Here is a 27,986-nt window from a genome sequence, read left to right as displayed (position 1 = left end):
CAGCTCCTATAAGCATGCAACACGGTGTAATCGGTATCGCGGATCGAATGAATTTAGTCGTTTCTACTGGAAGACCGTGCAGAGAACCGGACAGACAACCGGCTTCCATTTTGTATGGAGAAAAGTTCATTTTGTGTTACCCTGGTATGCGTGACCCCACCAACATTTCGCTATGGAAAATGACCGCTGCTTTTCTGTGAAGTGTTCGGCTACTTTTCCTATTAAAGCAGCTCCGTTCATTTCTGATGCAGCACCGGAGTTCATGAAATAATTGAAGCGTATGAAATAATTAATGAAATAATTCAACAAATTTAAGCATTGTTTTGAACCTTTGCAAAAAAATGTGAAAAAGTTCAAAAAACATTTCACAACTCTTGTTCCGTTTGTTTCTCTTTCTTCTGTTCTGTTCTGCCTTTCTCGTTCTGCTGCTGCCTCGCTCCCCTCTGCGGTCCTCTTGTAACCTCCTGATGTGTTCTGCTCGCCTGGTAGCAGGTGTTCCGCCGTTCCTTCGGCTTTGGGAGTTGATATGTTGCCTGAGGGTGAAAGATGTATATATTTGTCTTTGTTATTAAAGTTTTTACTTACCATTTGATTCTGCCAGTCCGAAGCGTGTGGGGTGTTAATCTCGAATTGTTCCAGTAGTCCACCGAGAATCTTGTACACCCTCGGGTTTAACTAGGGTTTTCTTTAATCGCTTTGGTGTTTGCGTGACAGTACACGCACGCGTCGCTTGATACACACATGTGTATAACGCACGCGCGTTGACCTTGTAAATAGAACCACTAACAAGAACCAGCTGATTCTTGTTTTGCCACACTGGTGTGGCGACAACCGATCGCACCGTATGATTATTTTTGTTATATTTTCGCGCAGCATTAAATATACATATGCGCATGGAATTTCTTTGTGTTATCATTACAGTTGTTCGTCACATTTTTAACATGTAATAAAAGGTACTAAAATATGACCGCAAAATGTTTGATTTAAATTTCAATACAAACTGGCGCTAGGCCCAGTGTACTGCCGGCGTCATTAACAGTGACCAAGCGCTTAAGTTGCATGTTTTTTATGTAACATGTGCTTTATACGTTAAGAACATGCAAACCAAAAGTGGATGCGGAGCAAGAACAGTACGAATGATGAAAGATGTACTTTTTCCTCTACGAGGAACTTTGCTTCATGCTTGATCGCAAAATACGAGGAACTTTTTCCTCTACGAGGAACTTTGCTTCATATCTAGCTTGAAATATATTATAGATAAGAAATTACTTTTACAAAGATAGGCCATGCCAAAATCTGGTTAAAAACTAACTGCACAGCTTACCTACATCCACTACATCCAACTGCAAGTTGCAATGATTTTTTTTTTCAGATTTCGATGTCGCCTCGCATTTTTCATTGCTTAGCATTTGATTGTTTCATGAGATTACGTCTTTTGGAAACTAGTAAAGATCTACACATAAATCTATGAACCAATTGGAGACAGCATTCGGAAGTAACGGATAAAAATCTAGCTCTTATCAAAAGCTACTTTTGTGTGCAAAATGCGCTCCAACATCTTCTTCTGCCGGAGACATAATCGTTTCCCAGCATAAGGTGAAATCATGTATTGACAGTTTAAAAGAGAGCAGGTTGATGGCACTCCTTAGTCAAAATGCATTAGTTTTTTTAATGCTGGTAACCCTAATATAAATACATAAACTCGTGTAGCAACTGCTCAGGTGGATAGAAAATTAACCACTGCCGGACAAAGATTACCGTTACTTTGGAATTAACCTTTGATCTGAGAAACACGGCCTTAACGTTTGCATTAAAAAATAGACAAATTTTCGTCGACGATCAGAAAAAAATCAAACACGTGTATTGAATAAAGTAAATTTTATTGTAAGATTAAGATTTTAGTACTTTCAAAATAATTTCCGACGGCCAATTGGCCTTGGCCGAAACTTTGGCTTAGCCAACTAAACCAACCATGTAGGAATGTTTTCAGTTGCTGTAAATGTTTTTTTTTCGATTGGTTGTAGTTGATATGCTTGAGGAAGGTTAGCAGTGTGTGATATTTTAATTATATTTAACCCGTTCAACTCCTCCGATCCTCTTTACATATGATTTACTGTGGCTAGGTACGTCCAAACCACTGAATCGTGCTCTTTATCGTGTTTTCTGATAAAGTTGGTTTATTCCGGAAGACACTGCACACTATACTCTTCTCCATACGCCGGAAGTCTAAACAGGAAGAACAGCGACTTTGGGCAAATCCTTCTCGCTGATTTTCATCCACGATATGCCGTTCTATGGGAGTTTAGGGACCACAAAACACTTTAAAAATACTGTAACAAGCTTCAAAAGTAATATAAAGTACTAGGTTTTTTTACCACTTGTCTTCTTCTGGTTTTAAATAATCGTTGGTCACGAGGTCCGCTATTAAGCTGGATGTTTAACACAAAATCAAACGTAGATGGTTGTTGTCAAACTTGTTCTAAATTTAAACGAAAAGCTACTTTTTAATTTGCTTTTAACAGACAGTTGCTAACGTGTTCCGTTTTTTCATGAAAAGTCGTTAAAATTTGTCTCATTTTTTAAATGCAAACGTTATTGTAATATTCCCGAAATGCAAACGTTTGTCACTAATCAAGATTTGATCGGTATAAGGACAGTCTATGTCGATTATTTAAAAAATTAAATGCCCCACTTTTGAATATCTTTCACGCCCGAAGATAAAACTCGAAAAAGAATTCTATATTTCAAATATCAAATGGCGAACATGAATCCATAGCGTCGAACACCTCGCAATAATTGGCGTTCGAGATCATTGATTCAAATGATCAATGTATCGCTGGGTTATATTTTTTATGTTTTGAATATAATGGACACACTTTGTGAATAGCCGAACATTTGTTAGTTTGATATGCATTCGTTTATTCACAGGTGTAAAACGTACAGCGGTAGCAATGGTAGCAACTGCGGGAGAAGAGTAAAAATTGAATGCGGGAGGAAAACAATCTCATCCGCCCTTCTTAGAACACAGCTTGAACCGGCAACTAGAAAACTTGTGATTTGTTTTTCTAGCGCTGGAATTGCTGATATGCATGTGCTTGTGCATGCGCTAACAGATCGTTCGAATTGAATAATATTTGTCTATTTTCTCGTTGTCATTATAAGTATGTAACACACAAACACGATTTTGTAATAACGTAAATGACAACATTCCCACATATAGAAATTCTGTCGAAGGATTCTTTATTCTATCAAGTGTTGCCTTGAAGAGACCGCACGAGAATGCTTCGAATGCTTTTGAAATCATACATCTTTGATCATATAAAATCAATCATTTCTGTGGCAATCGAGATGATATAAATATTAATGCAAAGGTATTTAGTGCGACTATCTTTTGTCTGTATGATGCACTTGGCTAGGAATAACCATTGAGGAGCTATGTTTGTTTTATTTCTTCTCTTTATTGTGCATCGATAATAGATTTGAAAGCGTCAATATTGTTTACAATGGAAAATGTTCTACCGTTGGTGGCAGCACCGGTGCCATCCAAAGTTCAAAAATAAACTTTCCGTTCAAACTGTAACGGTTTATGCTTTCCATCCTTCGCTTTATTTCATTTTTCATGCAAAGTTTCACTCAAGAGCGGGTTGAAAAATTTCGGTGCTGCAGCACGAATGCGACGGAGCATAAGTCAGTCGCTGCGTCTCGCTCCGATCCACGGGGATAGGCCTGAGTTCATTCAAAATTGGTAGTAGGGGAGCCATGCATGAATTTACTCCCCGCATCACGCATCCCCCCTTTGGGTCCCACGAACTTGCATCGTTCGTTTCCTCCATTCTTCATGCCCCGCGGTCGTTGTCGTGCGTCTGTCGTTTTAAAACGCTTTCTGTCTTTTTTGCGCTTTTTTTTCTCTTTTGCTCATCTTTGGCTTCGCGCCAAAACTATGAAGTGACGTCACATTGCTTTTGTTTAATACGATTTTAGTTATCACTTGCGGTAGAATTAAATCATAGTTACGTTGATTACAAGTGAACAAAGTTTTCCAATGTTTATAAAGTGAAAAATTATACCTTGAATTGTGCCAAAATGTCCGATCTTGATAGAATGAAAAAAACTGGCAATTTCACTGAAGATGGATTTACCAGTCGATGAAGAAGCAGGATCAAGTGGATTGAATGAGTGAAAATAATGATTTAGTAATATTGAATTAGTGTTAAAGCTTTATTTTCCAGTGTCACTACAATTACATGCCGTTAATCCTTCGGATAGCACCGATATGCCATCTGAACCACAAGAGTATCAAGCAGAGAGATCCTTTCATTCCGAAGATCCGAAATTAACGGATTATTTAGAATCTAGTTCTATTAGTATGACATGATGTCTTCTTGTTATCTTGTATATGCACTCTGGCTGCAGCATGTTGCAGTTTCTTCATCAAAAAGTTCCCAACATATTTGTCAGCTACTATTTTAATGCTCGTTACTGCCTATTGCCTTAAAAATACTCTACCTCTTTAAAATTAATCAAACCTGTCGTTGCTTGCCCAGGTGTCCTACTGATACTCGAGCAATAAAAACTGGCAAAAAATGGCTTAGCAAAAATAATATCATTAGAATCGTGCATACGATTGGAAGGTTCTGCGCGCGTGACTTGACTTTGCAACAAAATTCAAAATCCGTCTCCTTACGGATGAGGCCTTCTCTAGGCTGACTGACTGCCACCATAGTGTCCAAAGTGACATTCGTAGTCGCAGTGTTGCGCAGAACTAAGTCCAGTTTGGCTTAGAGCCTCTCATTTTGAAGTCGAAGTTCTCTGTTGTGATTTTCTAGTTTAGTGAACTTCTCTACAAATTTTTCAGACATAGACAAGATTTATTAGAGTTTGCATTGTTGTATTGTTGTCCATGCTAATTGGATTTTGTGTAGGGCACAAGGTGTAGGTAGCTAAAGCAAATGATTTGTAATCCTGCTTAACAATGACATTCTGCTCATTAATTTACACGGCTGTAAAACAAACAAATATTAAAAAGAAACACAAATATCTCCATTGCTTTTGGATCCATTGCTTCAGGATAGTTTGATGGTGATGATGATGGAAATGAAGAGCAAGGTTTGAATAAATAAATAATAATGAAAACCTAATAATGTAACTTAATCGATCTTGGATGCTGCTAGATCGATCACGAATGGTTCGATGACAGTTGACCAGTCGAACAAATTGCCGCTAGAGGGAAACTCCTGATAAAGATGAGAGAGTAAGGAGCAGTCGTTCTCACTCTACTATCTGGTATCTAGACAAGTTATTGAGAATGCATCAGGATGCACTGGTATCAGCTGATACAAGTCAACGACCTGTGACAAATCCGAATTGGTTGGTGGATTTGAGAACGACCGTTCTTTCGTTCTGCATAGCGAAAATTTTTAAACTTTGGCTCTAGTAAAATTATTGTCAATTTAAATGCTGAGAACTTTTTACACAAAGCGGAAAAGAAAACACGAATCGATGTAATGGCACTAAATTCGTAAAATTATTAGATAGTAGATTGCGTAGCACTTTAAGGTGTAAACTGAATTATGCTTACATTCAAACATTTCGTTATTTATATTGAATCACCAACTGGTCATGCAGAAGAGCAGCCGATAGCACAACTGGAAAACACTTCGTTCCATGGGTAAATATAAACCATCAAATAACGATAATCAATTCTTACTTGCCTTCTTTCAGGAACAATTGCACCGTAAAAAGTTAGCTCTTCAATTAGAATAATATGATACGACGCTTCACAGGCACGATATACCCGCGCGTGTAAGAGCAAACGAGAAGCAGACAGCTGTTTAGACTCCGGATCACGGAGCTAAAGAACAAAGCAGGAGAAATAATCGAAGAGAGAGAGAACACGGGCAAAACAAATACGACACCGATTTTTTTTTATGCAACGCGTTTGTGACGTCATCAATCCGGCATCACCCTAAACACACCGCAACACCGCAAAAATCGGGTGATGGCAAGTGCTCATGTGTGTGTATAACGCGGCGCGCTTCGACCACGACACCCAAAAATCTTGAATTTGGCGATTGTTTAGGGGCTCATTTGGATATCCAATTTTTCTATGTGTAATATCCAAATTAGATAAAAAAACCCGCGAGTTTTTGCCCTCACTCCCTCCACTTGATCCTGCTTCTTCGACTGGTAAATCCATCTTCAGATACTTTGCGACCCTACGACTGAGTTTGCCAGTTTTTTTCATTCTATCAAGATCGGACATTTTGGCACAATTCAAGGTATAATTTTGCACTTTATAAGCACTGGAAAACTTTGTTCACTTGTAATCAACGCAACTATGGTTTTAATTCTACCGCAAGTGATAACTAAAATCGTATTAAACAAATGCAATGTGACGTCACTTCATAGTTTTGGCGCGAAGCCAAAGATGAGCAAAAGAGAAAAAAAGCGCAAAAAAGACAGAAAACAATTTAAAACGACAGACGCAGGACAAAGACCGCGGGGCATGAAGAATGGAGGAAACGAACGATGCAAGTTCGTGGGACCCAAAGGGGGGATGCGTGATGCGGGGAGTAAATCATGCATGGCTCACGCATACACTCGCAGCTCGGTGCCGCGGCAGAAAGTGGTTGCATAGCCTCGTGCGAGTGGAAGCAAGAAAGAAAGTGCAGATTTAGAGTGAGAGGTCCGAACAGTATCCGATTTTTGCGATTGGGATATTAGCGAGACGTTCTTGCATTATCTTATTATTTTACAAAGATGTTTCACTCGACAAAATTGTTTCTCTTGAGAATATCTTTCGTTTGAAATGTCGTTTGTGGAAACCCGTCAAGCAGTTGAAAAGTTGCAGATTGCTAAATAATTCAATTTTGTCAACATTTTTGTTCTTTGTCCGATTTTTACAAACGACATTTCAAATGAAAGATATACTGAACAGAAACAACTTTGTCGAAGAAAACGTTTTTCAATCATTTGTAGTTTTGGAGTTGCGATTTATCGCCTTTCAAGGTCAGCTGCTCCTGTTCCATTGTACTATTCGCTACGCGGCAAGGCGTAGACGAAACATGAACAACCTGTATGTGCAAATGATGTGCGATAGTGTTGGGCAGCCTTTGCTATACCCGAACGTCCGGATCCTTGCGTAATGGTATTGAGCAGGCTTTGCTATACCCGATGGGTCCGTGCGTAATGGTATTGATGCTGATGCTCCGAACGTGTATTTATAGAAACTTTGACCGTTGCTCCGAACGTCCGGATCGGCACATGTATACAATCAAACCCCTTGCTCACACAATCAAACACACAAATTTACACCCGTATTTAAAAGTTTGCATTCGTTACGTTTGACGAACATTCATCTGCCGGTGCGTTCATCATTCTTACCCCGCACCCGCCTGTGAGAGGACCTTCTGCCTTCCTTTCCCCCCTCTGTCCACATTGTAGTGAACTTCTCACGCGGCGAGTCGACAGGCTGTTTTTTTTTCATATGGAGTTCAGGCTGATTCGCACGTCGGCAAGTGCAAGTGGCAAGTAAGCAGGCAAGTGGCAAGTAGCCGTTCGCACTGCAGGCAAGTACTTGCCGGTAACTTGATCACTCACACAAGTACACAATAACGAATAAATTTTATTTTACCATTATTTCATCATCAATAAATGAAAAGATCGATCAACGATACGATCAAATAATATTTCTAGAACATTTGTCGAAAATTATCCTAAACAAATCACGAAAATGAAACAGTTTTTGTTTGACACCTTGTATTTACACGAGTTGTCAACCAATACATCCAGCTAATTGCCCGACAAATAGACTCGGTTCTATTCCAGTAGCAAGTAGCTACTTGCCACTTGCTACTTGCTAGGTCCTCATTCGCACGGGGTAGGTACCCGGCAACTTGCCACTTGCCGACGTGCGAATCAGCCTTAAGTAGAGAAAATGAACTCAGAGCCGGAGCGTTGCTTGGGAGATTTCCTTGCATCTATTTTGGACCACTTTTGCATCGAAATTAAAATTATTTCTCGTGCTCTAAAAATTTAAGTAACGTTTTGATAATTCCTAAAAACACTCAAGCTTTAGAAAAACATTACTTCAGAATTTTTTACGCAGTGATTGCTTATATCTCAAGGTGGGCGAACTATTTGCCTACGGCATGGTTTTTTGAAAAAGAAACAGCTTCGTAGTTTTAAGCGATTTTCTCGAAAAATATTGATGCAATCGCTTCCAAATTTGGTATTTAACAAGAATAAATTGACCTCAACACTAAAAAAAATGTAAGGGGGCATTTTTATTTGAAATCATTGAAATAATTGATCTACTTTCTAGTGGGCGAAAATTACATACGTTGGCCAAAATACCCTCGCTCAGCCTAATGATTATCAGAAATCAACTTCAATATGGCTGCACGACCCAAGGTGTATAAATTAGAAGGTGAAGTCGTCCAGTGTAAAATGACATTTCATGACTTGACATAACACTTCTGGAGTGGGTTCATATGGGTTTTGAGGGGGGGGGTATCGGAAAAGGATTGGGCTTTTGACATAACTCTTCTCAAATATGGCACCCCTTCCAAAGCGACATAAAGTCACCTTCTATATTTATACACCTTGTGCACCACCAGGCTTTTCCGCTCACTTCTCTTAGAACCCACCTTGGTGGAATCCTTCATTTTTTCATGTTTGACAACCATGTCTGAATGCATTCATGACACATGTGTGACACGCTTTCCAGACTGCACCGTCGCGTAACGCGACGTCGCCTGACAGGCGCTGAACTTCATGCAAAAAAAAAACATTTAGCGCGATTCGCGCGACATCACGCAAGGTTTTTTTATATGGAGTTCAGCTCCTGTCAGGCGACGTCGCGCTGTAGTGTGGACCCCGAGTAACACGCTTTCCAGACTGCACCATCGCGTAACGCGACGTCGCCTGACAGGCGCTGAACTCCATGCAAAAAAAATCTAGCACGATTCGCGCGACATCGCGCAAGGTTTTTATTATATGGAGTTCAGCCCCTGTCAGACGACGACGCGCTGTAGTGTGGACCCCGAGTAAGGTTTTTTTTATATCTCGGGGTCCACACTACAGCGCGGCGTCGCCTGACAGGAGCTGAACTTCATATAAAAAAAAACCTTGCGCGATGTCGCGCGAATCGCGCTAGATTTTTTTTTGCATGGAGTTCAGCGCCTGTCAGGCGACGTCGCGTTACGCGACGGTGCCGTCTGGAAAGCGTGTATGGAGTTCAGCTCCTGTCAAGCGACAACGCGCTGTAGTGTGGACCCGGAGTGAGAAAAATTGACGAGAAAATTGCTATCGTGTGATACAGGCTTTATGGGAATCATCGCCATATCTGTCATTGTTCTAATCAAGTAGACATAGAACAGCAACTTCTGTCGAATTTGTTCATCTGTTGTAACATCAGAGCTAGAATCAGTGAAAATTTAATCAATTTCTTTAAAATGGTTCAAAAAGGCACTGGATTGTTCGGATTTTTTAAAAGCGTGTACTACGATGAGTATAAATGGTACGATGAAACATTGCTCAGAGTTTCAATGGCCGCTGGCACGATGATGCGAACTGTCACATTCACGTAATGTGTTTTTATCGATTTGTTTATTTCCAGGGCTCTTGTGAAAAGTGCTTCGCTGTTTATTGTCGGTGTACGGTTAGCGCAGGAATGTGCTGGACTTGAGTTGATGCCATCGGCGCCACATTAATAATTGCCAAATACCATAAATAACAGCGATGAAGGGAATAATAAATAGTGTTATGCCGTATTCACTGAGTCTTTCTTTTGCTCTGCTAGTAAGTGCGTTTCACTTCTCATTTGGGCTCAGTTCCCAGAAAGGCAAACATAATTTTGTAGTCATTCTTACTGACGACCAAGATGTTATGCTACAAGGGCTGGTAGGTTACAGATTTGTACAACATTTTCCCATATCAAAGATATGTTTAGAGTCTACTAGGTTGAAATGTCTGGTTTGTGCTTTTATTATATTATAGACTCCAATGACGAATACTATTCAACTGTTAGCAAATGAAGGAGCAACGTTTGTTAATGCCGTACGTTTGCACACATATTCCTCGTACAATTCAACCAAACTGTGTTCCTATTTTTGTACAGTTTACTACATCTCCAGTCTGTTGCCCATCTCGAAGCTCAATTTTATCTGGGACATATGCGCATAATCATAAAACAACCAACAACTCCCGTTCTGGCGGATGTTATGGTACGTTCTGGCAACAGCATATAGAACCAACGTTACTACCTACAATGCTCTCCAAGGCAAGATACCAGACCTTCTATGCCGGAAAATATTTAAACGAATATTTCAGCGATTCGGTACCACCTGGATGGTCTCAGTGGTACGGTTTACATGGAAATTCTCGGTATTACAACTTTACTGTAACGGAAAATGGAAAAATCGTCACTTACGACAACCTTTACTTCACTGATTATCTGGTTTGTGTTAATTTCCTTCAATCCGTTTTTGTGACAAAATGAAAACTTTCGTTGTTTTGCAGCATACAAAAGTTGTAGAGTTTATCGATCAGGTAGGTCAAGATGGACCATTTTTCGCCATGATCGCACCACCAGCACCACATGCACCGTATACACCATCAGACAGACACAAAGATCTTTTCCCGGACGTAAAAGCTATTCGTACACCGAACTTCAATATGCCCTCTGGACCACTAGGTAATGTTTGAGCATGGCACGCTCCCATTGATATTGTTTATAGTTAAAATCCAAACATACATATATTTTCCTTTTATCCAACAGAAAAACACTGGCTTTTAACTATGCAACCATCAACTCTTCCCCTAGGCCTCATAAAACAGTTGGACGTTATTCAACGCAAAAGGTGGCAGACATTGATGGCAGTGGATGATATGGTGAATGGTATTGTTACCAGCTTAAAGCGGAAAAATATATTGGATAACACCTATATTTTCTACACATCAGACAACGGGTATCATATAGGTACATTGATAAACTTACATTTTACAAACTTTTGTTCTATGTTATTATAGTATAATGTAAGTAATTGTAACTGCAATGAAAAGCATGTCCCAACGATTTATAATATTCCTTGAAACCGTACTAAAAATCTTCCAAATCACCACAATTGTTTATATTGAGCTTAAATGGAAACAATATGATTTATCAAAAAAGCCTACATAACAAAATGACACATTGTGAATCACAAATAAGTTATTCTGTTTCCACGTAAACTAATGTAAATATCACGATCGTGAATAACGTCGTATCAAAGTCAAGTTAGTACAAAGAAGTTTCGAAAGTACTAGAAGCTTCAGCAATTCTCGTTCTCAGCTCACTAGAAGCTTCAGCCAAATTTTTATTGATGTTATCTAATTTATTTTCAGGGCAATTTGCTCAAGCGTACGATAAACGCCAACCATATGAAACAGATATACGTATTCCCCTTATTGTTAGAGGTCCTGCAGTTACCCCCAAAACACTGCAGCAAGATCCAGTAGCTCTTATAGACATTGTTCCTACAATTTTACATCTAACCGACTTAGAAGTTCCACCTACCATGGATGGTCGACCATTACCTCTAGACATCCAAGAAAAGGGTATCAAAGAACGACAAATTCTAATTGAATATTGGGGGGAAGGCTCGTTGGAAACGTATAATTCAGAATGCCCATGGCAAGCGCAGGATCTGCTTCAGCTGTGTTCCTTAGATGCTGCATGCCATTGCCAAGATGCATGGAACAACACGTACAATTGCGTTCGGCATTTGCGGGAAGATCTCAATTTTATTTACTGCGAATTTAAAGATAACGAGGTATATATTATTGTCCTTACGTTAATCGGATGTTTAATCTTGTTTATTTTTTTTAAATTACAGCACTTTGTTGAGGCCTACGATCTAACGAATGACCTGTATCAAATGGTAAATGTTGGTTATGATATTCTGCCATCCGTCAGTGCGAAATACAGCCTAGCTTTAATGAATCTAACCGCGTGTGCTGGACCAACATGTCATGTTGTTTATTGATGCGATCCAGCGTAAAGCGTCCGGTTTTAACCAACTAACCGAATTTGTTTTTTCAGTTAATCTACTTTAAACCCGAACTGAACCTGCACTTAACTTTATTTTATATAGTTTTTGTAACAATACCAATTGAAATAATTAAAGTATCCATTCATACCTAAAAATTTAAAAAAATTGACGCCTTTTATGTTTTTTTTATTAGGATCTAATAAAAAGCCTTTTTTAAAGTAAAAATACTCCATTGAGTCCATAAATCACATGGAAATCAGCCTCGGCGTGGACTTCGATGGAATGAATCCGATCGAATCGAGGTGTCAATTTTCAAACATATCCCGCTAGGCGATTTCGAGCAATCGCTCGAAAAACGTCCTAATATACAGGGTTTGCCACCTATGTTCAGCTCTAACTCGGGGTCCACACTACAGCGCTACGTCCCGTCACGAAACGCGACGTCGCCTGACAGCCGGCCGAACTCCATACGGTGTAGAAACAGCGAAAAACGCGACGTCACGCTAGCTCTTGTCAAATGTCAATTCGAAACGTAAACAAACCGACAGCTAGACAAAATGTAAACATACCGAATCACAAACGCGATCAAAACGAGCAATATTCTTCACGAAACATCGGATTTTTAGTGGTACTACTTATTTTTAGGCTTCACAAATGTAGTTCAGTTATTCAACTCCATTTTAATTGCTATTTTTAGAAAAGTTTTTTCGATTGCCGAAACGTAAACAAACTGCTCTTCAACAAGTAGGAGATGACAGAGTAATATATACCTCCTACGGTGGGGCAAAATATCGTCGTTGTATGTTTAAGTTTGTTTTCTCAGTGAATTTCGAAGATATCTTTAACGATCCAGGTAGCATCAGGCGTATCACCCGGCTGACAGAAATTCAATTTTTTGCTGCTGTCATGTCCCAGCGAACGGCGGTACTCTGAAAATCGAGCAGTTTTTTGCCTTTTTCTTTCGGACCCCCCGATTTCCGCTTAACGAGGGGTCGGATTACACACACACAACATTGAGTCAGAGGTGACACGCACACCAAGCGCGCCAGGCAAAAAAGAGCAAAAACATAGTTGCTCTCGTATTCCGCTCTCTACTATGCCCAGCCCCACTCTTTCTCCCAGCTCGTCTTCAATTCTCACCAATGCGTCTTTTTCTACAATTTTGTCGTCATGTTGTCTCGATAGGATAAGTCAGTGCAATAATCACTCTGGGCTATTTGTCAGTTGTCGATGCCCGAGGTTTAACATCCAATATTAACCTACGAGGAATGGACATCGTTTTCCATAACGTTCCATTCTCTCTCCCATCATGGCGCATTACTTTGCTCCGCTCAGGTGTAAGCACGGATGATTTCGCTCACAGCTTTTCGACGTCAATGATATGAATGGTGTATGTGTTCGATGCATGCATGGGGATTGTTTTGATTGCGGAATGAAATTGCGTCCAGCTAATGGAATGAAATTGCATGCATGAAACTAAGTAATTTCTTTATTTGTCGTTTTACTTATTCATTTTCATTGTTCTTCGTACGTTTTACTATAGAATTGCACGAATGAAAGAACTACATTAAAAAAAGAAATAAAAATGTATGAATTGCAATGGGTTGAAATATGGTAGTAATGCGTTATCACATTAGCACAACAACCTCAATAATGCCGCTGTATGCATGTTGTACGGGTTGATTAAGGTAAATTCAATTTACGTATGCTCGTATCAGCTTGAGTAAAGGTTCATTGGATTTCGGTTCAAAGAAGTGAGCCAAAGCCTTTGGTTAATAATCGCCATTCACATTATTGAAACTAACAGAACCGTACGGCGATTGCTACCAATTTCGAACGCTTGTAAATCTGGAGACATTCACATTGCTCAGCAATCAGCTGTGCCAATAACATGGAAAAAAATCACAACACATACAAACAAACAAAGGTCCAATAAGAGTGAAAAAGATAGCACATTTGAGGTACGCTCTTTTTGCACACAGCAGAAAGCATTAAAAGAGAATCCTCAACACGCATACAATGCACATGCCTTCCGCTTCACGCACACCATCAACCGGTTTTTATTCCGCGTTAACCACAAATGCATGACCCAATGAGGAAGAAAGAGTCAGGGCATAGCATCAATAGCAGCTATCTCGATCTTGTTCACAGTAGAGGGTCGTGGCGATGGGATTCTCCCTACCCCTCGCCTGTAAAATGAACTGATTCGAGCAAAACCGTTTGCAGGGTTGGAGCACACCATCGTCAGCCAACCCATAAGTACTGGGTTACATTTGGTATAGTACGCTGTAGCTAGACCGTACCAAGTTTTTGGTATGGTACCCTTAATGTAGTCACGCCATCACCGCGTGACTACATTAGGCGTACCATACCAAAAAACTGGTACGCTCCTAGTGTCAAAAACCGATTTTTCTGTCAGAATCGAGCGATGCAAGTGTAGTCACGAAACCTCTCACTCCAACTCCCGGTTAGAAAATCGGCCCATGAGCGCCGGGGCTCACCACCTCGACGGCGTGGGTTCGAATCCCAACCGAGACCGGACCCTCCCCTGTACGAGAGGACTGACTATCCACGTACAACAGGGAAACAAGTCTCGTAAGCCCTTAACGGGCAGGCATGACCTAGAGGTCGTTACGCCAAGAAGAAGATAGTAATTACAGGCAAATAAAAACAATAAGATTCGTTTTACCACATTGTTTCACGACTTAGAAAACATGAGAATATTTTTATCAACGTATTGAATGCTGCATAACTTCTTTCAAAACGAAATAGTTGTTGGATTAAGAACTATGACCAACAGAGTGGGTAGAAACAAAGCAAATACATAGTATCAATTATTATAAAAGAAAAAAAAACGATGAAAAGGGAACGAGTATTTTTGTTTGTTAACGCCTGGTTGGAACGACAGTTGCAGCGCATTATTTTTATCCATGGAGTAAAGTTGTCGTGTTTCAACAATATTATGGTAAGGAAAAATAATAATAACAGTTTTAAACTCTGTCATGATTCTAAAATATGCTATTTTTTCTATTTTTTCTCTAATTAAATTTTTGGAGATGCTCTTCTAAAATTAACTGATAATTGCTCGACAAGTTCTTACCAATATGAAAAATCGAGCACTTCATCGAGCTCTTTCGAGCACACCATCATCAGCCAACCCAGAAGTGCTGGGTTGCATTTGGTAAGGTACGCTGGAGCTCGACCGTACCAAGTTTTTGGTATGGTACGCCTAATGTGGTCACGCGGTCACATTGGCTTAACATGGGACTCGTAGCAAGACTAGTTCGACTCACCTCGTGCCTGAATCGAGTTACATCAAGCTCAAATTCGATTCGAAGCAAATCAGAATCGAATCAAATCTGATTCAAATCCCAAACTTATCAAGTTTGTTTCGAATCCATCAAATGAGATCCAATCCTTTGGAATCCGTCACGGGATCGGGTCTTCAAGTGTTCCGAATCCCGATTCTGCCAACACTAATAATTTCAGTCTGCTTTTGCTGATTTCCACAAGAAGCGTTCTTTTCTAAAACTTACTGGCAGACGTACTTTCAACATCAAGGTACCCAGTATAACTGTTTGGCCTTTAAAGTGATACAATTTGTCTAATAAGAGGATGCCAAGTGTTGAGCAACTGGAATCTACAAAGATGTCTGTACCGAAAGAAACATCTATCCCAGCTTCGGATGCTGGTCCGATTGCTGCTTGTATTGAAGCATCCAAAGAAAATTCGCCACCGGCAGCTGTTGAGCAGCAACAGCCTAGCGCTCATAATATCAACAACGATAAAGATGCTCTTAGTCCTGTTCAACAAATGTGTTTGATAATTGAGCACAAGATTCGTAACCTTGAGAAACGGAAGGTAACAACTATTAAAAATATGTGATTATTTTTTTGTTATACCCTGACATCCTCCTGTATGGCAACACATCAATCATGGATGCTATTATGATCCGTTCATTCTGCAGAATAAGCTCGACTCTTACAAACTACTTGAAGAGGAAGGAAAGCTGCTTTCCAATGATCAAAAGATGGCAATTTTGAAGTACGACGAATGTGTAACATCGCTAGAACTAGCTCGTGAGTTTTGTAAACAATTCTCCGCTATAGCTACGGTGGCGACCCGAGATGCCAAAAGGCAAGCGAAGAAGGTAAGTTGAAAAAAAAATTTCTTTATGTTGCTGATCCCCCCCTATGATAAAATTCGGTTTCTTTAGAACGCGTATCTCAAGGTGCAACAAGAGAATGCAAAGATACGGGAATGTCTAGTGGTGCTAGATACCGTGAGTCGCTTCACTGCTGATGAAGTTCGTGAAGATTTTCTCAATGGCACCAACGGTGCGTGTCAACTAGCTGAAACGGATGTTGAGCTGGTGATGATGGTTCTCGAGCAAACTAAGCCAAGGCGCCCTATGAAAAGCACAGATGTACCATTTTCCAGTTCTATTAGAAGCGCTGCTGAGATTCTTTCCGGGATCGTGGATGGAAGAGCTAAAGCTTTTGGGAGCTCAAACTATGCACACGTAAAATCAATCATGAGCAGAATTGAAAATTGTGGCTACTTCGAAAAACACGTTACACTCGAGGAGACAGAGTTTCAATCACCGAAAGAAGACCAAACAGAAAAGAATGAAATATGTTTGCCAGTCGTAGGAGAAACTCCAATGAGCATGAACGAACAGAAATGTGTACAGAATCAGCAACATATTTTTGCGGAGGCTCCTGCGGCAACTGCTGTGCCAACACCATCGTTTCCGTTGCAATCAAATGAGCACACAAATGTGTGCGCTCCGCACCCTGTGGTTCCTGCAATCCAGCCTCAACCATCTCCAGTGAATACACTCGTTACTACGGAGGAAAGTATGCAATCTGCCGTCGTTATTCCTCCTCCTAATATCAATCTACCAGTAGTTGCACCAATAAATCCTGGTTTGCAACTACCTCCAACACCAGTCGCTGCCACTACAGTCCAAGCTGTAGAAAATGCTTATTTTAATCAGCACTATCTTCAAAATCACCTGAGACCATTGCACGAAGTGCTGGGAAACGCTAATTTTTTCTTTTTGCAAGAGTCGGAAATTGATAAACCCGACATTCTGCCAATGCATAGCACTTACGTATCGATCGACCAAACTACTCCTAATATACCGCTGAATGCTGCAGGACACGAATTTCAGAAATTCGCAGGTGTGCAGGATCCACAATTGATGATGTCCGCGAAACCTCCCATGCCCAACCCCCCCCCGCCACATTCCGATTTAGTACCAAATGTAGCTATTTCGAATGGTTCCAATAGACCAATGACCAACCACAATGAGTTGCCAAACGAAGCTCAAATCATACATGCACAACCGCTCACCACTTCTACATCTAATCAAAGTGGTTTAAAGGATTTGCAAGTCTTACCAGGAGCTTTGCAACATGTTCCAAATCAACAACCTGTACTAATGCACATGGCCAGCGTATCCTATGGCCAACAGCACCCACACGCATTGATAAGTGCAAATGATAATGAACACGAACGCAATCATATGCCTGCATTCCTATCTTCTAATGCGATCGTTTCGTCGACATTGCCTCTGACTCGAGTACAAGAGCCGAACAATCTTCCTGGAGCCGCACACGCTTCAGTACAAACACATAAACCACATGGAGTGCCAGGAAACCAAGTTCTCGCTCCAGAAAATGCACCTCTACAAATGATGAATAACACAGCTATTGCTATCGATAACAATATTGTTGCCCATATTCAGATGCCGAATATGCGTGCCGATTATGGTATGAAGAATAATAATCCGGATTCTCTCAATGTAAGCTCGAAAGATCATAATCAATCATCTGGAAAAGATGGTTTATTAGGGGTCAAATCTCTCAAAACTAACGAAAAAAATACATTGGATTCGAATACTTCCACCGGAACATTCCCGATGAAGTGTGATGCTCAGACAAACAGGAAAAAGTCATCTGTGGCGAAAGGAAATCTGGATGAACGAAAAGGATGGGTCAAAGTTGCAGGAGCCAGCGAAAACCTTGACAAGAATGATCAATGGCCCTCACCAGCCTCAAGCTCGGCTAAAGCGCAATTAAAAACTGATGATGGTAGTGTAGGTCGTAATAGTTTCCATCGCACTCGTCCGTCAGGAAATGGGCATGCTGCTCGCAATGAATCAGGAGCAGGGATGCTACCATCTGAACAAAATAACTCAAACGGGGGAGCTGCAAGTGCAAAATTGGCGAGCGGATCTGCAGCTGCACAGAATGTAGGGTCTAATATTTCTCATACTTCACCGCATGCAGGAGGATATCGCAGCAATCGTTCTTCAAATACGCAGTATTCCCAAAATGGGCTTAACAATGGTATGTACGCGTAATGTTGTTTAGAAACCATGTATATATAGTTATGTATTGTTTTTTTGTTTTCTGACGTAGGACGTTTCAATTCAGAAAATGGCAGCTCGGGCGGAAATCCACCCACATTTTTCAAAAACAATGAACGATTTTATCAAAATAACTATGGTGCACATCGTGGAGGTGCATCGTTCAAAGGTCGGTCTGAACATCTTAGTGGAAATGCCGGAACTCGACTAAATAACAGCAGTACTTACACCACGAACAGTTCAGTCGGAGCTGGAAATGGCGCCACAGCGGCGGGAGCCCAGGACTATCGTAATACACAAAACATGCGTCCCAGAAATAATAATAATAGAAATAATGGTGGCTTACTGACACGTTCGCAACAACGCAACAACTCGGAAAATATGGCATTCCCTAACCAATCGCGAAAAGACTCAAGTGCTCGTACTCAGTCAGGTGTGAATGTTTGAATTAAAATCTCAAAATAATCAGTTTATACGATTTGCTAAACAATCAATGATATCTTCATTAATAACAAAACATGAAATAATAATTCGAATAATTTGAACTGCTAGTTAGGATTTATTCGCAAATTTATCCCACTTCGGTAACGTAGTGGGTAAGTCATTTCCATCTTATTGGGTTATTAAATTAATATTAAACTGCTTTGTGTCTCATTGAATATATTAGCGGCATAATTCTGCCATTCGCAAGGTAGGAATTAATCCAAATGGAATATACTGCTACGTAAAATGACATGACGTATTAATATAAAATTTGTCATAATTGAAAAGCAGATGCTTTTATCGATCCGAAACTATAAAAAAGTAAGTCGGTAAAATGATAAGCAACGAATAATTGTTTCACTGTGAGACCGGCCCGCTACACGAGCCGCAAACTCAAAAACCGTATAAGTTTACGTCAAAATCTTTGCGGTTCGTGTAGCCGCGTTTTGCGGTACCAATTCTGCCGCCAGTCAATGCAAGCGCAAAGTTCCTGACCGCGTGACTACATAAGGCGTACCTTACCAAAAACTTGGTACGGTCGAGCTCCAGCGTACCTTACCAAATGCAACCCAGCACTTCTGGGTTGGCTGACGATGGTGTGCTCGAAAGAGCTCGATGAAGTGCTCGACTTTTCATATTGGTAAGAACTTGTCGAGCAGTTATCAGTTTACCGCACACAAACACACATTCACCAGGTATGTGAAACCAGACGTACAAAAAAGCGCGCGATTTTTAAAATATATACAGCGGTAAACTCCAATGAAAAAAGTACAACAATATGAAACATCAGAAGCGTGATGATTTTCTGCCGTGTCTAGAACGCTCATTTCATCGACAAGTTCCTTTTTGACACTGATCGGTTACGCCCTCCGTGTCAAGTTACAGCGTGACGCTGATCGATAACCCAGTTGACGTTAGAACTTCAATTTTGTTATTGTTTTGAAAGAAGGTGCGATTTAGAAGGAACGTTGCCCCAGTTGTATGTTGGCCTGTCAAACCCTGTAAACAGCATAGAATGTGAACAACTATGCGAGTAAAGAGAAGGTACGTGAGGTGAAACTTCGATACATTTCGTCGAAAAATCGGTGACCCACTACGGCCGACGGCTTCTTAACCATTTTCCATGCAAACAAAACGAAAGCAATTGAAGAATCGGTTTGTTTGGTTCTCGAGCGTTGTTTGTTTATCTTCTAAGGGCGATTCCCGCCAAATTTGAGTATCAGCATACTGTCAAAAGCTATTTTTCGATTTTTTGCAGTGTAGACGTCAAAATGCTCCACATTCCGCTACCTTATATAGTGTGTATTTATCTTGGGATGAACCTAAATGTGTTCGTTTGACAGATGCAAAAAGCAAACGCATGTGTAAAGCTCTGACCAGGGGTTCATCACTAGCCTAGCTATATGTCAAAAAAGTCAAATCGTTTTACCTGAAAATACAATTCTGGAAACGAACAATCGAAGAAGAAGAAAGGGCGCAAATTCTGGCTTCGCTGTGTATTGTTTCTTTGATTTCCAAGAAGTGTAATAAGGCATAGTGTTCAGTTGGCAATAAACGTTGTTAAAGCTCATTCTACCGGCATATCAGTGCTTACGCCTTCTGATTTCATAGGTTTCAGTTGGTTTTCGTCATTCTAACCTCAGTTACCCGTAAAAGGCAAAGGTAATAGAGCGTTGCGCTGCGGTACAGTGTAAGATGAGCAACAAAAAGCAGAAGACGGAGGAACCGGACGAAGGGCCGGTGGAGTTTTCTGTTGAAAAGATTTTGGACAGCCGAGTGGTTGATGGAAAAGTAAGTTTTACATCGTCTCACCAAATGAAATATTCGTAGACACATTATGCTTCATTGGTGTTACATTCAGGTTGAGTACTTCCTAAAGTGGAAGGGGTACTCTTCTGATGAAAATTCGTGGGAGCCGGAAGAGAACTTGGACTGTGACGATCTCATCCAAGCGTTTAAAGAATCTCGGAAGAAAAAAGAAGGTAATTGGAGAATCCTAGAGAAAACCAATAGATTTCATTAAACATTTTCGTTTCTCTCTACATAGCGAAAGAGGATAGCTCCGGTAGAAGAAGCAAGCTCAAAGAAGCATCGGAGGATGGTAAAGCTGCTCCAGCAAAACGAAAACCAACGTCGGAAAAGAAACTGGGATTTGACCGGGGATTAACCCCAGAAGAGATAGTAGGTAAGTTGAAACCGTAAAACATGCTATTTTCTAAACCGACTGGTTGTAAAAATTGTACGTCCATTTTAGGAGCGACTGATCAGAACGGAAAACTTTTCTTTCTGATGAGATGGAAGAATGCAGCCAATGCAGACTTAGTGCCTGCCGAGCAAGCCAATATCAAATGTCCACAGATAGTCATAAAGTTTTATGAATCACGATTGTCTTGGCAGACTCAGGAAGCAAAAGTAGAGAGTAATGACGATGCATAGTTAGCGAATATTTTTTTCTCTTAATAATTTTTTTTTCAAAATATGTTGCTCGACGGCCATAGACGGTACAAACCACTAGAACTAGCTGTAAGTCGTGTAAGCAACGAAATCTACACTCATGTAAAATACACATAATTTTTACATATTAAAAGAAATAGCGAATGAAAATGTTTACTTTTCCGGAGTACAAAATGCGTTCACTTTGTCGTAAAAAAAGTTTGTTAGTTTTCTATAATTTGTAGAAAAGATGGAAAAAATTAAATGTTCGTAGACACATTATGCTTCAATGGTATTACATTCAGGTTGGGTACTTCCTAAAGTGGAAGGGTTACTCTTCCGATGAAAATTCGTGGGAGCTGGAAGACCCGCTAGGCAATTTCGAGCAAATCGTCCTAAAAAACGTCCTACGTGACACAAACATCGAGCAGTTTTGTATGGTGAGTAGGACAAGTAGGACGATTGCTCGAAAAACGTTCTCCTTTTGTTTCATCCCCATACAAAAAAGGAGGACGTTTGTTCGTGCGTAGAACGTTTTGAGGACGATATTAGGAGCTGCCTAGCGGGGAGAGCTTGGACTGTGACGATCTCATCCAAGCGTTTAACACGTTGACTGCCATGGCTATCATTTTTGATAGCCAGTGATGTTTCCTGGGGGCCATGGCTATCATTTTTGATAGCCACCTACCATGATTTTTGAAGTACTATATCTTCTAAATGACAACTCTTACCTACAAATCCTTTGGTAGTTACATAGTTTCATCTCTTGTCTAGCTTAATTTGTGGTTGGTTTTACAATAACTGTGGTATGAAAAAAGTTACAAGCTGTTTTAGTGGAAGGTTTTTGTTTATTGAATCACATGTGAATCGCGTTGTCTCTTTCGCTTAATGTCGTTGCGTGTCTATTGGGTGAACGAGACGGATGCAGTCACGCTGCTAATACGTAAGTCGTTTATTGGAGAAATCTTGAGGCGCTATATATTTAATAATAACGCCAATAGAAATAAACAATAAGGTGTTAAAGGCAAAAAACCTGAAAAATATCAATTGCCGAGCTGTGTGTGTGCGCTTCGAGCACCTGTGCACTTCCCAGCAGGCCATGGCTATCAAAAATGATAGCCAGCGATACTGTATGAAGAAAAAGTTTGGCCTGCAGGGAAACATGACCAAAATAAGCGTGGCAGTCAACGAGTTAAAGAATCACGGAAGAAAACAACAAATAGCTTGCTCGAAAGAAGGATTTTGCAGAAAGTTTATTGTGGAAAAATGAGGTTTTGAAGAAAATTACATTGTGACTGCGTGGGAAAAAGAACCGAAGGAACTTCGACCGTAATCTAAGCTGAAATAACCTGAAAAATCAGAACAATGCAAATTTTAATTATTAAAATTAATTGTATTGAAAATGAAAACGAAGCCGTGAATCGTTTACTGAAATTCTAAAACATTTTTTCGATTTGTGTGATATGCCGCGACTTAAAGATGGATCTGTTATTGTTATGTGTCGAAATCTTCAGACACCAAATCAGTGGGGCTTTCCTTGAATTGTAATGCTATGTTTTTTCTATATTAGTGTATTATTATTATTGGACGAGGCGAAGTTCGTTGGGTCAGCTTGTTGGGTCATATATTTGCGGTTAACGTGGAGTAAAACCCGGTTGATGGTGCCCGTGAAGGCATGTGCATACTCGACGCTTGTTGAGGATTCTGTTTCAATGCTTTCGGCCATGTGCAAAAAGAGTATACTGCAAGCCTCAAATGTGCTATCCCTTTCACTCTTATTAGACCTGTGTTTGCGTGTCATGTGTTCTGATTTTTTTTCTATTTTATTGCCACAGCTGATTGCTGAACAATGTAGAGAGATCCAGATTTAAATTTAATTTCAAATATCAAGTTTGAAATTAATAACATTCACTGTACCGTTCGGTTTGTTTCAATAATGAGAATGGTGAAAATTTTCACAAAGGCTCACTTCCTTGAGCAGAAATCCGATGAACCATTACTCAAGTTGGCACTCGCATAGGTAAATTGAATTTACAATAACCTTAATTGCTACCGCATTTCAGCATGTCCCAATTCATACATTTTTCACTCATTACTTTAATTTGGTTCTTCCATTCATTCTACTCTATAGTAAAACGTACGACGAAAGAAGTAAAGAAGAAGTAAAGGGTGTCCCAGAAAGTATAAGCACGATTTCAAAATTAGGTAAAAAATAAAACCTGTTCCAGAAACTGAACTTTTGTTTCATAAATTGTGTTTGGGTTCTGTTCAGTACTATTTGCGAAAGATAAAAATTTTAAAAATTTAATCGTATTCTAATGACCGCATTTTTTATCTGTCGCCTCCGATATGGCTCAGCACATACTTGTCGTGAACGGTTTTCGACACTTTTGAACGGTTTTACACTTTTTTTGAAAACTGTTGATGTTTTCCGTTGCTTTAACATGTTTTCTCAAGTGTGCCTTCGTTAGCGCCCAAAATATCTCAATTGGTCTGGTCTTGGTCGACTCTTCGTCGAACTGATGCATGAGGGTTGACCACACAGCAGCTTGTCGTACAGTTTCCGGGCCCGATGTTTAATGCATGCAGCCTAATTTGCAGTCCGTTTCGATTTCTTTTGGATTTTGTACGATTTTAAATTCAATCTTGCCTTGTCTCATTGGACGTTACTTTTTAACGTACCCATTTGTTGAGCCACATCGCGAATGGAACTTTCCTATTTTTGCTTGATTGCTTTTGCTCTTTCCCGGTTCAACTGTTGGTCGATAGGACCAGGTTTTTGGCCACTTTTAAGCGTATCCTTGAAGCTGGACTCCTCCCGAAACTTTTGGATGGCGGTTCGTACGGTTCCGATACTCACACCTACCGATTTTGCCAATTTCCTTAGCGAAATGTAAGGAGTCGAACACCATTTGTGCAGAACGCTTTTGCGCTTTTTGACGGAAATGCCTCGCATTTTAACAGAAACGGTTTAACAAAATAGTTTGGATGCACTATCTAGTAGGTTTGAATGTAAACAATCAAACAACCGAAGAATCAACTGTTTGGCGTCATCCGTTTTCCAGAAACGTAATTTAGAAATCGTGCTTATACTTTCTGGGACACCCTTTAAAATGACAAATAAAGAAATAACTTACCCTGCGAACGGTTTTGCTCGAATCAGTTCATTTTACAGGCAAGGGGTAGGGAGAATATCACCTCCGCGACCCTCTACTGTGGACAAGAACAAGATAGCTGCTATTGATGCTATGCCCTGACTCTTTCTTCCTCATTGGGTCTTGCATTTGTGGTTAACGCGGAATAAAAACCGGTTTATGGTGTGCGTGGAGCGGAAGGCATATGCATTGTATGCGTGTTTAGGATTCTCTTTCAATGCTTTCTGCTATGTGCAAAAAGAACATGCCTCAAATGTGCTATCTCCTTAATTCTTATTGGACCTATGTTTGTTTGTCATGTGCTCTGAGTTTTCTATGTTATTGGAACAGCTGATTGCTGAAAGAGTGGGGCTGGACATAGTAGAGAGCGGAATACGAGAGCAACTATGTTTTTGCTCTTTTTTGTCTGGCGCGCGTGGTGTGCATGTCACCTCTGACTCAACGTTGTGTGCGTGTAATCCGACCCCCGTTAAGCGGATATCGGGGGGTCCGAAAGAAAAAGAAAATTTGAGAGTTCAGGTACCCAATCGCAAAAATCGGATATTGTTCGGACCTCTCACTCTAAATCTGCACTTTCTCTCTTGCTTCCACTCGCACAAGGGTATGCAACCACTTTCTGCCGCGGCACCGAGCTGCGAGTGTATGCGTAAGCCATGCATGAATTTACTCCCCGCATCACGCATCCCCCCTTTGGGTCCCACGAACTTGTATCGTTCGTTTTCCCATTCTTCATGCCCCGCGGTCGTTGCCATGCGTCTGTCGTTTTAAATCGCTTTCTGTCTTTTTTGCGCTTATTTTCTCTTTTGCTCATCATTTGGCTTCGTGCCAAAACTATGAAGTGACGTCACATTGCATTTGTTTAATACGATTTTAGTTATCACTTGCGGTAGATTTAAAACCATATTTGCGTTGATTACAAGTGAACAAAGTTTTCCAGTGTTTATAAAGTGCAAAATTATAATTTGCGTTGGACCAAAATGTCCGATCTTGATAGAATGAAAAAACTGGCAATTTCAGTCGTAGGGTCGCAAAGTACCTGAAGATCGATTTACCAGTCGATGAAGAAGCAGGGGCAAGTGGATTGAGTGAGTGAAAATAATGATTTAGTAATATTGAATTAGTGTCAAAGCTTTATTTTCCAGTGTCACAACAATTACATGCCGTTAATCCTTCGGATAGCACCGATATGCCATCTGAACCACAAGAGCATCAAGGAGAAGGATCCATTCATTCCGAAGATCCGAACTTAACGGATTATTTAGAATCGAATTCTATTAGTATGACAGGATGTCCTCTTGTTATCTTTTATATGCACTCTGGCTGCAGCATATTGCAGTTTCTTCATCAAAAAGTTAGCAACATGTTTGTCAGCTACTATTTTAATGCTCATTACTGCCTATTTCCTTAAAAATACTCACCACCTCTTTAAAATTAATCAAACCTGTCGTTGCTTGCCTAGGTGTCCTACTGATACCCGACCAATTAATACTGGCAAAAAATAGCTTAGCAAAAATAATATCAATAGAATCGTGTATACAATTGGAAGGTTCTGCGCGCGTGACTTGACTTTGCAACCAAGCCAACAGTTTTCTTTTGTATTGAACGTTTTTTAGGTCATCTTCAAGCTTCAAAAGTGCTTCTGTGCTAGATATAGGAGAAAATTCAAAATCCGTCTACTTACGGATGAGACCTTCTCTAGACCATCTGACTGCCACCATCGTGTTCAAAGTGACATTCGTAGTCGCAGTGTTGCGCAGAACTAAATCCAGTTTGGCTTCGAGCCTCTCATTTTGAAGTCGAAGTCCTTTATTCTGATTTTCTAGTTTAGTGAACTTCTCTTCAAATTTTTCAGACATAGACACGATGCCGTGTGGACGCGGCCTTAGAGTTTGCATTGTTGTATTGTTGTCCATTCTAATTGGATTTTGTGTAGAGCACAAGGTGTGGGTAGGTAAAGCAAATGAATTGTATTTCTGATTAACAATAACATTCTGCTAATTAATTTACACAGCTGTAAAACAAACAAATATAAAAAAGAAACACAAATAACTCCATCGCTTTTGGATCCATTGCTTCAGGATAGTTTGATGGTGATGATGATGGAAATGAAGAGCAAGGTTTGAATAAACAAATAATAATGAAAATAATGTAATTTAATCGATCTTGGATGCTGCTTGATCGATCACGAACGGTTCGATGACAGTTGACCAGTCGAACAAATTGCCGCTAGAGGGAAACTCCTGATAAGGATGAGAGAGTAAGGAGCAGTCGTTCTCACTCTACTATCTGGTATCTAGACAAGTTATTGAGGATGCACCAGGTTGCACTGGTATCAGCTGATACAAGTCAACGACCTGTGACAAATCCGAATTGGTTGGTGGATTTGAGAACGACCTCTAGTAAAATTATTGTCAATTTAAATGTGGAGAACTTTTTACACAAAGCGGAAAAGAAAGCACGAATCGATGTAATGGCACTAGATTCGAAAAATTATTAGATATTGGATTGCGTAGCACTTTAAGGTGTAAACTGAATTATGCTTACATTCAAACATTTCGTTATTTATATTGAATCACCAACTGGTCATGCAGAAGAGCAGCCGACAGCACAACTGGAAAACACTTCGTTCCATGGGTAAATATAAACCATCTAATAACGATAATCAATTTTACTTGCCTTCTTTCAGGGACAATTGCACCGTAAAAGTTTGCTCATCAATTAGAATAATATGATATGACGCTTCCTTTCACGCCACCGCCACAGGCCCACAGGCACGAAATACCCCCGCGTGTAAGAGCAAACGAGAAGCAGACAGCTGTCTAGACTCTCTGAGTCAGCACGGAGCACGGAGCTTAAGTACAAAGCAGGAGAAATAATCGAAGAGAGGGAGAACACGGGCAAAACAAATACGACATAGATTTTTTTTTATGCAACCCTAAACACACCCCCCCATCACCCTAAACACACCGCAACACCGCAAAAATCGGGGGCAAATACATGATGCTGTGGTCGCTCCAACAAGAAACACACTCACCGCGTGACCACATTAGCCGTACCATACCAAAAACTTGGTACGGTCGAGCTCCATACCATACCAAATGCAACCCAGCACTTCTGGGTTGGCTGACGATGGTGTGCTCGAAAGAGCTCGATGAAGTGCTCGACTTTTCATATTGGCAAGAACTTGTCGAGCAATTATCAGTTAATTTGTGAAGAGCATCTCCAAAAAGTTAATTGATAGAACGAAATAGCATATTTTAGAATCATGATGGAGTTTAAAACTGTTATTATTATTTTTCCGTGCCATAATATTGTTGAAACACGACAACTTTACTCCATGGATGAAAATAATGCGCTGCAACTGTCGTTCCAACCAGGCGTTAACAAACAAAAATACTCGTTCTCTTTTCATCGTTTTTTTCTTTTATAATAATTGATACGATCCCGGTTGACAGAAATTGACATAGTTGCTGGTACTATGTAGTTCCAGCAAGAGTCCCAGCAATC

The 27,986-nt window shown here is 40.2% G+C and overlaps 4 protein-coding genes across 5 annotated transcripts; all 4 read left to right on the top strand.

Moving 5' to 3' along the window:
- The first annotated feature begins 9,273 nt into the window (after positions 1 to 9,273).
- Positions 9,274 to 9,773, top strand: LOC131262560 (uncharacterized). Its single transcript, XM_058264601.1, has 2 exons — positions 9,274 to 9,520; positions 9,620 to 9,773. Exons 1-2 carry the CDS (start codon positions 9,456 to 9,458, stop codon positions 9,711 to 9,713), a joined length of 159 nt encoding a protein of 52 aa, XP_058120584.1. The 5' UTR covers positions 9,274 to 9,455; the 3' UTR covers positions 9,714 to 9,773.
- On the top strand, positions 9,725 to 12,159 carry LOC131262533 (N-acetylglucosamine-6-sulfatase-like). Of its 2 annotated transcripts, none has more exons than XM_058264566.1 (7): positions 9,725 to 9,903; positions 10,000 to 10,059; positions 10,121 to 10,459; positions 10,522 to 10,696; positions 10,826 to 10,981; positions 11,386 to 11,813; positions 11,877 to 12,159. In XM_058264566.1, exons 1-7 carry the CDS (start codon positions 9,742 to 9,744, stop codon positions 12,024 to 12,026), a joined length of 1,470 nt encoding a protein of 489 aa, XP_058120549.1. In that variant the 5' UTR covers positions 9,725 to 9,741; the 3' UTR covers positions 12,027 to 12,159. The 2 variants fall into 2 exon arrangements, with proteins under 2 accessions (XP_058120549.1, XP_058120548.1); XM_058264565.1 differs by having other exon boundaries at positions 10,781 to 10,981.
- Positions 12,160 to 15,540: 3,381 nt separating this feature from the next.
- On the top strand, positions 15,541 to 19,159 carry LOC131262515 (caprin homolog). Its single transcript, XM_058264537.1, has 4 exons — positions 15,541 to 15,893; positions 16,000 to 16,182; positions 16,249 to 18,388; positions 18,461 to 19,159. Exons 1-4 carry the CDS (start codon positions 15,648 to 15,650, stop codon positions 18,853 to 18,855), a joined length of 2,964 nt encoding a protein of 987 aa, XP_058120520.1. The 5' UTR covers positions 15,541 to 15,647; the 3' UTR covers positions 18,856 to 19,159.
- Positions 19,160 to 20,364: 1,205 nt separating this feature from the next.
- Positions 20,365 to 21,615, top strand: LOC131262554 (chromobox protein homolog 1-like). The gene is made up of 4 exons (XM_058264594.1): positions 20,365 to 20,682; positions 20,753 to 20,873; positions 20,939 to 21,076; positions 21,146 to 21,615. Exons 1-4 carry the CDS (start codon positions 20,587 to 20,589, stop codon positions 21,325 to 21,327), a joined length of 537 nt encoding a protein of 178 aa, XP_058120577.1. The 5' UTR covers positions 20,365 to 20,586; the 3' UTR covers positions 21,328 to 21,615.
- The last annotated feature ends 6,371 nt before the right edge of the window (positions 21,616 to 27,986 follow it).

Source organism: Anopheles coustani, chromosome 2 (genome assembly GCF_943734705.1).
Source record: "Anopheles coustani chromosome 2, idAnoCousDA_361_x.2, whole genome shotgun sequence".
In the NCBI taxonomy this organism is placed as follows: Eukaryota; Metazoa; Arthropoda; class Insecta; order Diptera; family Culicidae; genus Anopheles; species Anopheles coustani.
This window is presented reverse-complemented; position numbering and strand designations above follow the sequence as displayed.

Coding starts and splice junctions, on each gene's coding strand:
- LOC131262533 (XM_058264565.1), top strand. CDS start 9,742: ATGAAGGGAATAATAAATAGTGTTATGCCGTATTCACTGAGTCTTTCT. Junction 10,060..10,120: donor GAGCAACGTTTGTTAATGCC/GTACGTTTGCAC, acceptor ATTTTTGTACAG/TTTACTACATCTCCAGTCTG. Junction 10,697..10,780: donor TATGCCCTCTGGACCACTAG/GTAATGTTTGAG, acceptor TTTATCCAACAG/AAAAACACTGGCTTTTAACT.
- LOC131262515 (XM_058264537.1), top strand. CDS start 15,648: ATGCCAAGTGTTGAGCAACTGGAATCTACAAAGATGTCTGTACCGAAA. Junction 16,183..16,248: donor CCAAAAGGCAAGCGAAGAAG/GTAAGTTGAAAA, acceptor CGGTTTCTTTAG/AACGCGTATCTCAAGGTGCA. Junction 18,389..18,460: donor CCAAAATGGGCTTAACAATG/GTATGTACGCGT, acceptor TTTCTGACGTAG/GACGTTTCAATTCAGAAAAT.
- LOC131262560 (XM_058264601.1), top strand. CDS start 9,456: ATGGTTCAAAAAGGCACTGGATTGTTCGGATTTTTTAAAAGCGTGTAC. Junction 9,521..9,619: donor TACTACGATGAGTATAAATG/GTACGATGAAAC, acceptor GTTTATTTCCAG/GGCTCTTGTGAAAAGTGCTT.
- LOC131262554 (XM_058264594.1), top strand. CDS start 20,587: ATGAGCAACAAAAAGCAGAAGACGGAGGAACCGGACGAAGGGCCGGTG. Junction 20,683..20,752: donor GCCGAGTGGTTGATGGAAAA/GTAAGTTTTACA, acceptor TGTTACATTCAG/GTTGAGTACTTCCTAAAGTG. Junction 20,874..20,938: donor ATCTCGGAAGAAAAAAGAAG/GTAATTGGAGAA, acceptor CTCTCTACATAG/CGAAAGAGGATAGCTCCGGT.